The sequence below is a fragment of the Myotis yumanensis genome, unplaced genomic scaffold (genome assembly GCF_028538775.1).
Source record: "Myotis yumanensis isolate MYYU_CA2020_CCGP unplaced genomic scaffold, mMyoYum1.0.hap1 SCAF_2, whole genome shotgun sequence".
In the NCBI taxonomy this organism is placed as follows: Eukaryota; Metazoa; Chordata; class Mammalia; order Chiroptera; family Vespertilionidae; genus Myotis; species Myotis yumanensis.
In genome coordinates this window covers 1221293-1237510 of record NW_027223753.1, presented here as the reverse complement: position 1 = coordinate 1237510, position 16218 = coordinate 1221293, and the positions used below count along the sequence as shown (strand labels likewise).

The 16218-nt window shown below is 55.7% G+C and overlaps 1 protein-coding gene and 1 long non-coding RNA gene across 4 annotated transcripts; both read right to left on the bottom strand.

Moving 5' to 3' along the window:
* Window positions 1-2956: 2956 nt before the first annotated feature.
* LOC139002786 (uncharacterized) lies at window positions 2957-6822 on the bottom strand. Its single transcript, XR_011470166.1, has 2 exons — window positions 6262-6822; window positions 2957-5190 (listed from the first exon to the last, which is right to left on the bottom strand). It is a non-coding gene; the product is annotated as an uncharacterized lncRNA (long non-coding RNA).
* Window positions 6823-8816: 1994 nt separating this feature from the next.
* On the bottom strand, window positions 8817-15904 carry LOC139002790 (tumor necrosis factor receptor superfamily member 14-like). 3 transcript variants are annotated; one of them, XM_070403916.1, is made up of 8 exons: window positions 15593-15904; window positions 13058-13166; window positions 12517-12642; window positions 12117-12272; window positions 11935-12025; window positions 10983-11115; window positions 10239-10285; window positions 8817-10064 (listed from the first exon to the last, which is right to left on the bottom strand). In XM_070403916.1, exons 1-8 carry the CDS (start codon window positions 15761-15763, stop codon window positions 9773-9775), a joined length of 1125 nt encoding a protein of 374 aa, XP_070260017.1. In that variant the 5' UTR covers window positions 15764-15904; the 3' UTR covers window positions 8817-9772. The 3 variants fall into 3 exon arrangements, with proteins under 3 accessions (XP_070260017.1, XP_070260019.1, XP_070260020.1); XM_070403918.1 differs by having other exon boundaries at window positions 9819-10064; window positions 10949-11115; XM_070403919.1 differs by having other exon boundaries at window positions 9853-10064; window positions 10957-11115.
* Between the last annotated feature and the right edge of the window lie 314 nt (window positions 15905-16218).

Here is a 16218-nt window from a genome sequence, read left to right as displayed (position 1 = left end):
GAAATGGGCTGCCCACCTCCAGCCCCGCCCTGAGCAGTGAGCTGAGGGTCCGGGACCGGGAGGGGGGGAAGCTGGGGGTGCCTTCTGTGTCCAGGGGGTTCAGGCCTCCCATGAAGGGCTGATGAGTGCAGATGGGCTCCAGGCCAGGGGAGGGGGAATGCCTGCCCCCAGCACGGCCCTGCAGAGCTGCACCCACCTGGCCTGCACTTGGGGCAGCACATGGCCCCCGTCGGGAACTCCTCCTCTTTGCACGAGGGCTTCCCCAGTGCGCAGGGCGGGGCTGTCAGAAGGAGGAGGCTCAGGGCCTAAGGGAGATGGGGGGGCGTTGGAGCAGAGCAGCTGCCTGGGCCTCAGTCTGACCCTCCGGGAAATGGGCCCTGCCCTGCAGGGGGCCCAGGACAGGATTGTCTACTAGGATCCTAAGAGCCTGGGTTTGGGACCACCCTGTGTGTGACCTCTGACCCCCTGGGCTCAGGAGAGTGAGGCCCCGCCCCTGGGAAGGCCAGGGCTGCTCTGACCCCACAAACTCAGCCTCGCTGCTCCCTGTGCTGGACCCGGAGCCCTGGAGCCACAGGGTCAGGGCAGGGACAGCTCTGCCCTTTGGGGGGACGCCCACTTCCACTGGAACCTCGCGCGAGAGGCGGGGGGGAGGCGTCTCCTGGACAGAAGTGTCCAAAGAGCTGGGACCTGCCCCTCCCTCCTGGGCGGGGAGCCCTTCAGGCCGGTGTTCGGATTGGCTGGCGCAGGTGGGGGGGGGTGGGCCTTCCTGTGTGAGGATTGGCTGGCGCAGGTGGGGTGTGGGCCTTCCGGTGTGAGGATTGGCTGGCGCAGGGGGTGGGCCTTTTGGTGTGAGGATTGGCTGGCGCAGGTGGGGGGGGTTTTCCTGTGTGACGATTGGCTGGCGCAGGTGGGGGGGGTTTTCCTGTGTGAGGATTGGCTGGCGCAGGGGGTGGGCCTTCCGGTGTGAGGATTGGCTGGCGCAGGGGGTGGGCCTTCCGGTGTGAGGATTGGCTGGCGCAGGTGGGGGGGGTTTTCCTGTGTGAGGATTGGCTGGCGCAGCGGCCCTCAGGCCTGACAGGTCACGAGGGGAGAGGGGCTCTGTGGACAGACAGGGGCACAGGCAGGGGGTAGGCGGAGGGGTGTAGACGGCTGGGACCCAGGGACGGGAGGCCTGTCAGTCAGCGCTGCTCCTGAGTAGTAACCACGGGCTTAGGAGCTGACGGCTCTGGAGCTGATGGAAACGCACAGGAAGCCTCCCTCCCAGACACAGACACCCAGTTCCTCCCCAGACGGGGCCGGGCGGTGGGGGAGGATTCCGCCCTGAATCGGGGGGGGGGGGGGGGGGGGACAGGGGTCCACAGAGGAGAGTCCTGGGAGGGGGTGGTCTCCTGCCTGGGCCCAGTCCCAGCGGCCAGGGCTGTGGGCAGGGCCGGCTCCCCCACCGGCGCTGGGCTGCTGGGCGACCCCGTCCCCGACTCACCAGCCTCAGGGCGTCAGCCGCGGGCGCCGGGCTGCAGGGGGGTGGCCCCCAGCCGGGCAGAGGCTGCATGTCCACCCCGGGACCCTATTCCCTGACCGCGGCCTCGGGACTCCGGCCGGCAGGACAGACGGACGGCGGGACAGACGGGCTCATTGAGACTTCAGCTGGGAGGCGGCTCCCAACCAGAAAGTGAGTCCAAAGTGAGCTCCACGTGAGCCGCCCAACACCCACCCCAAACGCCAGCCAATCCTCTACCAGGAGGGCGGACCCGCCACGCCCAACCATCAAATCAAGGCGGACTGTGCAAACCCAACCAAGGGCCCAGCCAATCCCCTAACAGGAGGGCGGACCTGCCCCACGATCTCTGAAGGGCTAACCGCACAAGCCCAACAGTCACCAGAGGGTTCACACAGGCTGAAGGGCTCCCCTTCCGGGGGGGAGGGGCGGGGCCCAGAGTGAGTGCAGGTCCCAGCTCCGCAGAGCAGTCCCGTCCCCTCTCTGGTCCAGGAGCCGCCTCCCCTGCCCCCTCCCCGGCCCGATTGCCCAGTAGAAGTGGGCTCCCCCAAAGCGCATCTCACTCCTTGTTGCTCTGCCCCCCAGAGAGCTGACCTGCAGCCTCTCCCCAGGCGGGCAGAGCCCTCTGAGCCTCAGTGACCTGTGTCCCCACTGCCTGGGGAGCTGTTTGCACCCACACATTCCAGAGGGAGCCTCTCAGGGGAACTCTGGGCCCCTGGGGGTGCGGGAGGGGCACTGTCACCCTGAGCACCTGGAGGGGCTCCCCACCATGTGCACTTACACCCACCTTCCTGCAAGGGGCGGGCTGGGTCATTCCTGCCCCCATTCCACAGACGGGAGGTGGGGACTCAGAGAGACAGGGCCGGGCCCAGGGCTCCGGGTGCAAACGGTGCTCAGAACAAACCCTCATCTCTGACCCTCAGAGGCCTGGGCCTTCACCTCCGCCTCCTGCTCACACTGTGGAGGCGGCACAGGCCCCTCGGCGGGAATGAGGGAAGCGCCATGGAATGAGGGACACGGACACAGGAACCCAGGGGCCTGGAAGGGTCTGCCTCTGCAGAAACCTGGGGCGATTTAGCATCAGAATCAATGGGGTTCGTGGGTCAGATCCCGTGAATGAAAAAGGAAACGCTGAGGCCATCATGACATCAATAGGACATGATGGATGGATGGATGGATGGATGGCTGGATGGATGAGTGAATGAAAGGGTGAGTGAATGGAATGATGAGGGAATAAGAGAGTGAATGAGTGAGTAATTGGATGGATGGATGGATGAGTGAATAGATGAATGGGAGAATAGATGGATGAGCGAGTGAGTGGACGGATGAATGAGTGAGTAAATGAGTGAATGGGTAAATGGATGGCTGCTGGGGTCCAGCCCCATCGGGTCCAGGGGTTCCCAAAGGTGTGGACGGAGTCGGCGAAGAAGGTTTTACACAGAGACAGCGTTCAGAACTCTCTAGCTTTCCTCAGTCTCCGTGGATCTTCCCTGTGCCTGGCTGAGGCCACAGAGAGAGGATCCCAAGGCAAGCTGAGCCTTTATTTTATAGTGAGCGGTAAACAAGGTAGTAGTTTCCATAGTTACACAGTAAGTTACACTGTTGTAAGTTTTACTTGTTTTTGCTCTTGTAAGTTTCACTTGTTTACACTGCTCTTGTAAGTTTCACTTGTTTTTGTTCTTGTAAGTTTCACTTGTTTACACTGCTCTTGTAAGTTTCACTTGTTTTTGTTCTTGTTGCACTTCCCTCAGCCCATTAGCTTCCCGAGTAAGATCTAGGGAGCTTTATACAAGGTCAAGCCTAATTATGCTAAGAGGACTGTGCCCTCTAAGCTGGGAATTGTTTATGACTTTGCCCACAGGTCAGTCCGAGGCTTAACCCTATATCAGTTCCCCACATCTCACCCTTCTTTTATTTTTTAAGCTACCATAATAACGGTAAAATTTAAGCATCAAACTTAAGCATCAAGAACAAAACTCTGGCTATTAAAACAATAACAAAACAATGCCAATGCAAAACCCAAAACATTTTAAAATTTGAACATAACATTTTTGAAACTAGTAAGAATAGTAAAACAATGGCAATGCAAAACAGCAATAAGTGAAAAATCAAACCACAGTAACATTTTTCTACCAAATGAAAGTCTCTTTTGCCAATTTACTCAGAGTCCTCTGACTTGGCTGAGAGAATAGTTTCCACTTCTTGCTTTTCTACCATCAGTTGTTAACTTCTTCAGCTGACCCCAAGTCAGTGGTTTGGTTGTCCTTGTTGATCTGGCTAGCGGGCGTCATTGCTGGCAACGGGCTTCCCGAAGTGTCAGTGTGTTGTACGGCTGGATCAAAGGGTCCATCAGGGCCGCGTTTGATGGTGGTGTCAGTGTCCGGGGAGGAGTCAGCTGTGCCCTCTAGGTCAGCTGATATGGATGATACTGGGGAGGAGGAGGATGAGGCGGAGTTGGAGGGTAGTAGAGAAAAAGAAGAGAAAGCAAAAGAACTACAAGGCATGGAAGCGTTCAGAAAAAAGAGGAAGAAGAAAGGGAAGAAGGCAGCATCCTGCTCCAGCCGTTTCTTTCAGCTGCCCCTTTCCCTGTGGTCCAAGGTAGAAATGGGAAACAAGTCCTGTTGCAGTGAAAGGGAAGCTGCTGTCAGCCAGGTCTCTTATCTAGGTACTGGTCTCAGCTGGACCAAGTCTCTTTCTGTTCCCGATCTGAGCTGGGCCAAGTCTCTATTCGTTATCTGGGTCCCTACCTGGGCTGGACATGGGAAGCGAGAAGCAGCCATGGGGGCAGGAGACCTTCCTCAGAAGGGGCGAGTGTTCAAGCCCCTGCACCATTGGGGGGGTGAGGATCTGTGCCCCACCTCTGTTGAACCCCAAGTTCTCTTCTGCTGGCCCCTCTGTGACTGTGCCTGTCTTAGGCTGTTCCTCCCTGAGGAATCTTACCCGTCTTTGACTAACCAGCCATGCTCCGGGGCCAAGCAGGGTGATGTGAGGTTCAGTTCTGTCTCCTTGGTAGTCTATGCCCTTGTGGCCTCCATGCCCAGCAACTGCCTTTGGATCCCCTCGCCTGCTGGCGGGGTCCCGGCATTGATCACATATCTTGGGGAACCCAGGTTTCTTCTCCAGAGAGGACCCAGCTCACTCCATTGGGCGAGAGACAAATCCATGGTACCAGCCACCGTGACCTCAGCATTAACAGAGAACTCAGGCAACAGCTGTGGGCAATTGGATTGTGAGAAGAGGGTCCCTCTTGACACAAGGGCAAGAGGGGCCAATATAGGACAAAGGAGAGTCCCGGGACAGGGCTTTCTCAGCCCAGGATGTCAGGCTCTTGGCACAAGACAACTCCACGTATGAGGCATATACCAAACACCCCCAGTCACGGCAGAAAAGGGAGGTGCCCTTCCTGGAACAGTAGAGTAGGGAGATTCTAGAAAAGGCTGTGTTCAGGAGAGAAGGAGAAAGGCCAAAGAACCAGCAAACAAGTAGTCAAATTAAGAAAAAAAGAAAAAGGATAGGAGATGTGGGGCAAAGCTGGAACATAAGGACAGACAAAAAGGAGGCACATGTGATCCTTCCAATGGACAGGTGGTTCCAGCTCAGGGCTGCACATCTGCTGCAGACGGGCACTGGTCAGGTGTGCTAACATGGCCTCCCAGGCGTGACGGTCCCCAGGAGGGAGGCAGAGGCTGCTCCTTCTGGAAAGTATAAAACACAAGCTCTTCCCCACATCATTACTAGATCTGGTAAAACTCTTGTCTGGTTTGTGTATCCTTCTACCAGGCTGAGTCGGCAGAGGCTATTGTACAGGAGGCCCGATGCCTTTGGCTGCTGTACAACCCTCTGCATCGTATTTTTAAAAATTTTAACATATAACATTCTTCTCCCCCTTTTTTGTTTTTATAGAAAAGGTTTACATTGATGGAATTCTGACCATATATAAACATACATACTTCTCTGTATTCACAACTTCCCACTTCAACTCCAAAAGCCACGGCTTCACATTTCTACCGTGAATTGGCTCCACCCCCGAGCCTCAGTACCTCAAAACAAAACCCCAATTTCGAGCCAAATTGTTAGTTTTACCTTTTGTGTCAAGAGCTAACTTTGATATGTTAAAAACTAAGTAAAATCCACTTACTCAATCCAAAACAGGCATTAAAAAGAAAAACCCCAAATGCTCTCTTGTATCCATTTTAAGAGTAGGATTGGTGCTTTCCACTATTACCTGAGTCCTGATCTATCACTCCAGGGAGAGCTTGCCAATCCTGCACTTTCCCGGGGTGGAAAGGCTGCAGTGGGGTTAAGGATAAGGCTCCTTGGGCCTACCTTCTCCCATGCCTCTACATTTACCTTTCCGGCACCTTTCCTTCCTCAGAAAAGCATGGACATGTTAAAAGATCAATACGGAGTCTTTTTTTTTCTTCTAGACTCAGTATGGCACATCTTCTCATTCTAAAGATCAATACAGAGTCTTCTTTCTTCTAGACTCAGTATGGCACATCTTCTCAATCTAAGTTCTGTACTATCCACCCACTTACCCTACTTATCCTCTATAGGGGGGTCTGCAGCACCCTACGGTGGAGTCCTATCCGTCCCGAGTGCGGGGGCGGGGGGGGGGGCGGGGGGGGGGCTTACCTAGGGGAATCCTGTTCCAAGGGTTCCCAAAGGTGTGGACGGAGTCAGCGAAAACTATCCACCCTCTTCCTATGGTGGAGTCCTATCCGTCCCGAGTGCAGGGGCCTTACCTAGGGGAATGGGGGGCTTACCTAGGGGAATCCCGTTCGGCCTGTTCGGGCGCCAAATGCTGGGGTCCAGCCCCATCGGGTCCAGGGGTTCCCAAAGGTGTGGACGGAGTCGGCGAAGAAGGTTTTACACAGAGACAGCGTTCAGAACTCTCTAGCTTTCCTCAGTCTCCGTGGATCTTCCCTATGCCTGGCTGAGGCCACAGAGAGAGGATCCCAAGGCAAGCTGAGCCTTTATTTTATAGTGAGCGGTAAACAAGGTAGTAGTTTCCATAGTTACACAGTAAGTTACACTGTTGTAAGTTTTACTTGTTTTTGCTCTTGTAAGTTTCACTTGTTTACACTGCTCTTGTAAGTTTCACTTGTTTTTGTTCTTGTAAGTTTCACTTGTTTACACTGCTCTTGTAAGTTTCACTTGTTTTTGTTCTTGTTGCACTTCCCTCAGCCCATTAGCTTCCCGAGTAAGATCTAGGGAGCTTTATACAAGGTCAAGCCTAATTATGCTAAGAGGACTGTGCTCTCTAAGCTGGGAATTGTTTATGACTTTGCCCACAGGTCAGTCCGAGGCTTAACCCTATATCAGTTCCCCACAGATGGCTTAGTGAATGGGTGAATGGATGGATGAGTGAATGGGTGAATGGATGGATGAGTGAATGGTTGAATGGATGGGTGAATGGATGGATGAGTGAATGATACCTGAGGACAGGGCCTCCTTCCAGTGAGTGGTGTTGTTCAGAGGAGAAAATCAGTTGGTAAATGCAGGTGAGAAATGGAACGTGCTCACAGGCTGAGGTCGCTCCCCAAACTCGATCAGCTACACAAGCATCACGTCTCAGGGTTTCTCCCGAAGTCTGACCAGGAACCGGAGATTGACCTGTCCTCAAAGCATCTTGCCCGAGTTATTTTTAAATAGTGACTTTCGGAAGCCGTTCCACCCTTGCTGCTTGACACAGTCGCTACAAGGAGGAAACATCTGCACAGCATATGTTCCAAGGGACCTCGCGTATAGGGCATACTGTTTTTAATATGTTTGCTCCCCTTCTTAGCGCTATGTGTTCTTACCAGGGCCACCTCCCCGGGAAAGGTTGTTTCACCAGCTGGGAATGTTTCCCTAGACTCTAGGGCTTAGAGTTAGGGATTAACAGGACTAGGGAAGGGAATAAATCAATAAAACCCCCTAGTATTAGAGAAGTACAGTGTACCACTTACGAGGAACTCAGACTAAGACTCTTGACAATAAATTTAGGACTTGCTAGGCTAGTGATGGCGAACCTTTTGAGCTCAGCCTATCAGCATTTTGAAAAACTCTAACTTAACTCTGGTGCCATGTCACATATAGAATTTTTTTGATATTTGCAACCATAGTAAAACGAAGATTTATATTTTCAATATTTATTTTATATATTTAAATGCCATTTAAAAGAAAAATCAACCAAAAAAATGAGTTCGCGTGTCACCTGACCCGCGTGCCATAGGTTCGCCATCACTGGGCTAGGCCCACATCCCCAGGGGTCTACCCACCAGAGAAAGTACCAAAGCCTAGACCCCCAAACACCTGCAGACGCAGGGCAGTCCCAGGGAAGACCACCAGCAAGGCTAAAAGGACAACCATCAAACAGCTAAAGAAATACCGCTGCAAACAGTGCAGGCAGCTCCTTATCAAATATCTTAGGGAGCTATGCAAGCAGACTTCAGCCAAGTGCCAGGCATGCAGTTCATCACCACAGCCAACAACAATCGCGCTTAAGCCACAGAACCTTGGCTTAGGCCACAGAACAGGAAACCTCCGTCCGTGTTGTCCTTATAGCTTCACAGAGGAGCAATGGAATAGTGACCTGAGAATAGAAATAACAAACTAGCCCTTATCATGGAACACAGAGACTAACCTTTAGGATAGAATGTAGAAACATAGACCGTAGATAAGATTAGAGCCAGCAGAGCTAAATAGAAATAAGATTTTTAGCAGAGGTCAGGTAAGAAACTGCAAACATAAAACAAGAAACTGTAAAAGGTCCAAGGAGGAGACAAAACATCCCGTGATGTGACTGGAGACGCCTGCTTATAGGATCAGATGGTGTAAAGTCAGTGTAACAGGGCAATAAAGACAGAACCTGACGATGCTGATCGTCTGAACGCTGTCTCCGTGTCCTTCATTCTTCGCCGACACCGTCCACACCTTCGGGAACCCCTGGACCGCGGGGGCTGGACCCCGGGAAGTGACCCAGCGTGCAAAATTGCAGGCGACCCAGGACCCCAGACCCCGCTTTGTCGCGGGACTCAGAGTCAAGCCCCCGCCCACCCGATGCACCTCGCTGGGCACGCAGCCTCCTGGTGACTGAACTTTGGTCCTTACGGCGGTAGGGCCACTGGGTTTATTGTTTGTTTTTAATTGTTTTATTGCTTAAAGTATTACAAAGAGTATTACATATGTCTCCTCCCCCCCCTCCCCGCCCTTGACAATCCCCTGGCCTCCCCTACCCCCCAGTGTCTTATGCCCATTGGTTATGCTTATATGCATGCATACAAGCCCTTCGGTTGATCTCTTACCCCCCCACTCCCCACCCCCTACCCCCCACCCCTCTCCAGCCTTCCTGCTGTAGTTTGACAGTCTGTTTGAGTCTGCTCTGCCTCTGTATCTACTTTTGTTCATCAGTTTATAATGGTCTTTATTATCCATAAATGAGTGAGATCATGTGGTATTTTTCTTTCATTGACTGGCTTATTTCACTTAGCATAATGCTCTCCAGTTCCATCCATGCTGTTGCAAATGGTAAGAATTCCTTCTTTTTTACAGCAGCATAGTATTCCAACATGTAGATGTACCACGGTTTTCTAATCCATTCATCTGCTGATGGGCACTTAGGCTGTTTCCAGATCTTAGCTATGGTGAATTGTGCTGCTATGAACATAGGGGTGCATATATCTTTTCTGATTGGTGTTTCTGGTTTCTTGGGATATATTCCTAGAAGTGGGATCACAAGGTCAAATGGGAGTTCCATTTTTAGTTTTTTGAGGAAACTCCACACTGTCTTCCACAGTGGCTGCACCAGTCTGCATTCCCACCAGCAGTGCACGAGGGTTCCTTTTTCTCAGCATCCTCGCCAGCACTTGTCGTTTGTTGATTTGTTGAAGGGCCACTGGGTTTTGATACTATAGATCAGTGATGGCGAACCTATGACACACGTTTCAGAGGTGACAAGCAAACTCATTTTATTGGTTGATTTTTCTTTGTTAAATGGCATTTACATATATAAAATAAGTATCAAAAATATAAATCTTTGTTTTACTATGGTTGCAAATATGAAAAAAATTTCTGTATGTGACAGGGCACTAGAGTTAAGTTAGGATTTTTCAAAATGCTGACACGCCAAGCTCAGAAGGTTCGCCATCACTGATATAGATGATAATAAAAAATGTAAGACATAAAATTGTCATTTGGAAATGGCTTCCCAGACTGTGAGTCATGTGATGCGCAGACATGACCCCGTCCCAGTCCCAGCCCAGGAGGAGGCTGAGGGCCGTCCTGCAGCTGAGCTCAGGGCCCGGGGCTGAGGGTGGTCTCCTCCACAGCCAGGTGCGGGCTGGTCTCCAGGAGGGGGTCCCGCGGCTCCCCTGACCCCATAGCTGGTCCGTGGGGGCCTGGCCGCTGCCCGCAGCCTCGCAGAGATGGCTCAGGCGTCTGCATCCCGCAGCCATGTGTCAGGTGGCGGGTCCCTCTGAGGGAACAGGGATGCTGTCTCCTCCACGGGCTCCGTGGTGACGTCTGGCCAGACTCGGGAGGCCTGCAGGTCCCGACGCCTGTTCCTTTCTGCCTGCTCCCCTGTCCCCTGCGAGGGACACTCGGCGTGAAGACCAGCGGCCACTCCAGCCTGGCCCGGATGCTCGGGGTCAGCCACCCCCAAGGGCAGGAGCGGGGCCTCCATCCCCAACTCAGCACAGCGTTCACAGAGGACTCAGCCCCGCAGGGACCTGCCCCCACAACCCCCAGCCAGCAGGCTCACCTCTGGGGTGGGGACAGGAAGCAATTCCTGAGGAAAGGCGAGTTTTCCTGCAAAACAGAGACGCTCCGTCAGGAAGGGGCCGCCCGGCCGGGGACCAGGGGGCCTGCTGCTCACGGGGAACCTCCCAGAGACCGACCCGCTCAGAGGCAGCAAGACCCAAGCACGGGCTCCTGGTCGGCCTGTCCCCGGGGCCGGGAGACGGGGAAGGACCCGGGCCCCTGCCACCTCCCCTGCTGCCAGCCCGGCCCCACCTCAGCCCCGTGGACCGTCCACAGGGAGGGCTGAGCCCCCACAGGGGAGCGCCTGCCAGGAGCCAGGAGGAGGGCCCGCCTGCTGCTCAGAGACGGGCCCTGGGCCGGGCACCTCCCAGGTGAGGACAGGGCGCGGCCTCGCCCACAGCCCTGAGCCTCTCTCTGCTCAGGGCCCCCCCTCGGGCTCTGGACACACAGAGCGCCCTGGGCAGGGTTAGGGGAGGGAGGCATGACGGGGCCCCCGCTGCTCTCGGCTCCCTGTGCTCCTCCGTCCGCTGAGGGCAGGTGGGCGCTCGGGCCCTGGTGCTGCGTGGGCCCCGGGGTCACCAGGCTCCTCAGACAGGAAGTCCCGCCCTGGGCACCCCAAGCCGCCTCTCTATTTGGGGGACAGAGCCAGAGCGGTGTCTGGGATGAGAGAGCCGGGACCCGAGCCCTGATGGAACCAGGAGCTACGGCTACCACGTGACCTTCTGTCCCTGATGGACATGCGCACAAGCACAGAAATGACAGTGATGACGAGGATGACGCTGACGATGATGATGATGATGACGGGGCCCCCGGAGGAGCATGTCACGTCTGTTCTGTTGGTCCCAGGCGTGGCTTCCCAGGCAAATGGGCCACTGCACCTGGGGGAGAAGAGGCCCGTGGGCAGCGGGCAGGGGCACCTCGGTCCCTGGCTCTCACCCCGACTCCTAGCGTCCCCTGGGCAGCCTGGTGCACAGAGGGGGAGGCTGCTGCCTGGGGTGGGCCCGGGGAGGGGGCTCTGGGGGGAACTCAGGTTCCTCTGACTCTCCCTGTCCCACAGCCACGGGGAGACGGAGGGAGGGGGGTAAGGAGCAGGACAACCGGGGACAGGGACACTGGACACAAGAGAGGGACAGCAAAGGAGATGCCAGGGGTGAGGACAGAGCTGCTGTCAGGAATGGACTGTGAAGTCAAAGCCCCAGACAGAGGGATAGGCGGCGGGCGGGGGGGAGGGTATGGGGGGGTGGGTAGTGACAGAGGGACAGACCTGAGGGGGAGACAGGAGGGGAGGGATGGTGGACACACAGGACGCTGGGCCTCCGTGTGGCAGTCACACCAGAGACTAAGCAGCCAGGTCACAGCTGGAACCAAGGGTGGATTGGGGGGGGGGGGCACTGGGGCTCCCGTTTCCGGGGGAGTGGACTGCTCACTTTGGGAGCCTCGTGTGTGCACCCCAAACTCCGTATGGCAGGACCCCTCATCACTCACACCTGGGGACACCCTGGAACACAGGGTGGGTCTCGGGCCGCAGCGCCCTGAGCCCCACATCAGGGATGTGCTGACCGGGCCCTGGGCTGAGGAGACAGCAGTGTGGGAGCCACAGGGTCAGCGGGGCGGCTGGGGGGCCACCGTCTCCCCGATGGGGGCCCTTATCTCCCCAGGGAGCCCTGGCAGTGCCTCCTGGGACCCGGGTCACCTACTTGGTCCAGGGTGTGCAGGCTGCCAGGGTGCCCCCCGCAGAGAAGGTGCCCGGCTGGCAGTCTTCACACAGCGTGTCCTGCCACTCGGTGCCTGAGAAACGACAGTGTCGGGCACAGGGCTCCTCGGGGCCCCCTCAGGCCGAGGTCCGGGACCTGTGTCCTCACGGGGCCGCCGCGCTCACCTGTCTCCCGCACCCACTGGCCCGGGCGGCAGACACTGTGGGGCCTGCACTGGACGCAGGCGTCCCCGTCCTGTCGCACACAGAAGTGGCCGCGCCCGCAGCCGCACAGGGTGTTGGTCCGGGTGGAGCAGTTCCATCTGGTCACCTGGCCCAGGCCTGGGACCCAGAGAAGGAGCTCAGAGCAGCAGCAAGGCCTGCCAGGGCTGGGGGAGCGCCCCGTCCCTGGAGGAAACCATGCTGAGGGCTGGGCAGTGCCCGCGGGCCTGGGGAGGGCACGGGGACAGGGGTGCAGCCCCCTCTGCTCCCCCTGGACCCTGCCGGCCGCAGCCCAGGCTCAGCCGGAACATAGGCCCGGAGCTGCCGGACGCAGAGGCCAGTCCCAAGGGGCTCCTGGACTCACCTGGGTCACAGACGCGGCAGGGCAGACACTCGGGCAGGCCGTTGAGGTGGGGAGTGTAGGTGCCCCGGGTGCAGGGCTCACACACTGTGCCAGTGAACTCCCCGCAGGCCTCCTTCACCAGGTAGCCTGCAGCCAAGCGGGCACACACTCAGGGTGGGACGGCCCCAGGAGCCCAGCAGGTGTGACACCCCCCCCAGGGGTCACCCCACCTGGGCTGTTCCCCAGGCCAATGAGCCCGCTTGGCAGGACGGAGAACTTTCTGGAAGTTGGGGCCTCCTGGGACACAGAGGCCTGGCTCTGAGCCCCCCTCTCCTGGCCTGAAATGGGCTGCCCAACCCAGCCCCACCCTGAGCAGTGAGCTGAGGGTCCGGGGGCAGGGTGGGGGTTGGGAAGATGGGGGTGCCCTCTGTGCCCAGGGCCTTCAGGCCTCCCATGAAGGGGTGCTGGGAGCAGAGGGGCTCCAGGCCAGGGGAGGGGGGATGCCTGCCCCCAGCACAGCCCCGCCCCCGGCGCCCCCAGGGGCCCTGCAGAGCTCACCCACCTGGCCTGCACTTGGGGCAGCACATGGCCCCCGTCGGGAACTCCACCTCTTTGCACGAGGGCATCCCCAGTGCGCAGGGCAGGGCTGTCAGAAGGAGGAGGTTCAGGGCCTAAGGGAGATGGGGGGGCGTTGGAGCAGAGCAGCTGCCTGGGCCTCAGTCTCACCCTCCAGGAAATGGGCCATGCCCTGCAGGGGGGCCAGGACAGGATTCTCTATTTTTTTTTAATTGCTTAAAATATTACAAAGAGAGCACATTTGTCTTTTTTCCCCCCTTGACCTTCCCCCAGCTTCGCCTAGTCCCCAAGTGTCTTGTTTCCATTGGTTATGCTCATATGCATGCATACAAGTCCTTAGGTTGATCTCTTATCCTGCCCCCAACTCCCCCCACCCCTCCCCAGCCTTCCTGCTGTAGTTTGACAGTCTGTTTAATGCTGCTCAGCCTCTGTATCTATTTTTGTTCATCAGTTTATAATGGTCTTTTTTATCCATAAATGAGTGAGATCATGTGGTATTTTTCTTTCACTGACTGGCTTATTTTACTTAGCATAATGCTCTCCAGTTCCATCCATGCTGTTGCAAATGGTAAGAATTCCTTCCTTTTTACAGCAGCATAGTATTCCATCGTGTAGATGTACCACAGTTTTCTAATCCATTCATCTGCTGATGGGCACTTAGGCTGTTTCCAGATCTTAGCTGTGGTGAATTGTGCTGCTATGAACATAGGGGTGCATATATCCTTTCTGATGGCTGTTTCTGGTTTCTGTGGGATCAATGGGTCAAATGGGAGTTCCATTTTTAGTTTTTGAGGAAACTCCATACTGTCTTCCATAGTGGCTGCACCAGTCTGCATTCCCACCAGCAGTGCACGAGGGTTCCTTTTTCTCCACATCCTCTCCAGCACTTGTCGTTTGTTGATTTGTTGATGATAGCCAGTCTGACAGGTGTGAGATGGTACCTCATTGTTGTTTTGATTTGCATCTCTCGGATGATTAGTGACTTTGAGCATGTTTTCATATGTCTCTTGGCTTTCTGAATGTCCTCTTTTTGAAAGGTGTCTATTTAAGTCCTTTGTCCATTTTTTTATTGGACCGTTTATCTTCCTTTTGTTAAGTTGTATGAGTTCCTGTAAATGTTGGAGATTAAACCCTTATTGGTGATAACATTGGCAAATATGTTCTCCCATGTAGTGGGCTTTCTTGTTGTTTTATTGATGGTTTACTTTGCTGTGCAGAAGCTTTTTATTTTGATGTATTCCCATTTGTTTATTTTCTCTTTAGTTTCCAATGCCCTAGGAGCTGTATCGGTGAAGAAATTGCTTCGGCACATGTCTGAGATTTTGTTGCCTTTGGATTCCTCCAGTATTTTTATGGTTTCCTGTCTTACATTTAAGTCCTTTATCCATTTTGAGTTTATTTTTGTGTATGGTGTGAGTTGGTGGTCTAGTTTCATTTTTTTTTGCATGTATCTGTCCAATTTTCCCAGCACCATTTATTGAAGAGACTGTCTTGACTCCATTGTATAATCTTGTCTCCTTTTTAACATATTAATTGAGCATATTGGTTCGGGCTAATTTCTGGACTCTCTATTCTATTCCATTGATCTATATGTCTGTTCCTGTGCCAGTACCAGGCAGTTTTGAGAACAGCGGCTTTGTAATACAGCTTGATATCTGGTATTGAGATCCCACCTACTTTGTTATTCTTTCTCAGGATCGCTGCAGCTATTCGGGGTCTTTTTTTATTCCAGATGAATTTTTGGAGAGTTCGTTCTAGGTCTGTGAAATATGTCGTTGGTATTTTAATGGGGAGTGCGTTGAATTTATAGATTGCCTTGGGTAGTATGGACATTTTAATGATGTTGATTCTACGAATCCATGAACACGGTATGTTCAGGATCGTCTGTTAAGGATCCTAAGAGCCTGGGTTTGGGACCACCCTGTGTGTGACCTCTGACCCCCTGGGCTCAGGAGAGTGGGCCCCGCCCCTGGGAAGGCCAGGGCTGCTCTGACCCAACAAACTCAGCCTCGCTGCTCCCTGTGCTGGACCCGGAGCCCTGGAGCCACAGGGTCAGGGCAGCAACAGCTCTGCCCTTTGGGGGGACGCCCACTTCCACTGGAACCTCGCGCGAGAGGCGGGGGGGGGGGGGGGGGGGGGGGGGGGGGAGGCGTCTCCTGGACAGAAGTGTCCGAGGAGCTGGGACCTGCCCCTCCCTCCTGGGCGGGGAGCCCTTCAGGCCTGTGTGAGGATTGGCTGGTGAAATTGGGGCGGGGCCTCTGGCATGCTGGGGCTCAGGGGCGGAGGGGTATAGAGGGCAGGGAGGGGCAGGCCTGCCAGTCAGAGCTACACCCGAATAGTAACCACGGGACTTTTGAGCTGACAGCTCTTGAGCTAATGGAAATGATGCCGAAAAAAAAGAAAAAGAAAACAGGAAATGAGGCAGGAAGCTGTGCACGGGCTCCCTCCCAGGCACAGACACCCAGTTCCCCCCCCCCCCGCAGAGGGCGCTGGGCTGCTGGGGACACCGTCCCCGACTCACCAGCCTCAGGACGTCAGCCGCGGGCGTCGGGCTGCAGGGGGGTGGCCCCCAGCCGGGCAGAGGCTGCATGTCCACCCCCGGGACCCTCATTCCCTGACCGCGGCCTCGGGACTCCGGCCGGCGGGACAGATGGACGGCGGGACAGATGGACGGCGGGACAGACGGGCTCATTCTTGACCTCACAGTTGTGGCTGCTCCCAAAGAGGAAGAGAAAAGCAAACTGATCTTGGAATGCAGTTTCCTCCAACACCCACAGGGGGCCACCCCCACAAGGAGGGAGGGGGAGAGGCCTCGCCCCACACGGCGGGACCAACCAACCCTCACACCCGAGGGCAGGGCTGCGGCTGGGCTCTCTCCGCTCAGGGGAGGGGCCAGAAGGGAGGGGCGGGCCCAGCTCCGCAGAGCAGTTCCTTCCCCTCTCTGGTCCAGGAGCCGCCTCCCCCGCCCCCCGAGGGAGTTCCCATAGAAGTGGGCGCCCCCAAAGCTCATCCCACTCCCCTTGTCGCTCTGCCCCCAGAGAGCTGACCTGCAGCCTCTCCCCACGCGGGCAGAGCCCTCTGAGCCTCCGTGACCTGTGTCCCCTCTGCCTGGGGAGCTGTTTGCACCCACACATTCCAGAGGGAGCC

Coding starts and splice junctions, on each gene's coding strand:
- LOC139002790 (XM_070403916.1), bottom strand. CDS start 15,763: ATGAGCCCGTCTGTCCCGCCGTCCATCTGTCCCGCCGTCCATCTGTCC. Junction 12,273..12,516: donor CTGCCGCGTCTGTGACCCAG/GTGAGTCCAGGA, acceptor TCTGGGTCCCAG/GCCTGGGCCAGGTGACCAGA. Junction 11,116..11,934: donor GCCTGCACACCCTGGACCAA/GTAGGTGACCCG, acceptor CTTCTCCCCCAG/GTGCAGTGGCCCATTTGCCT.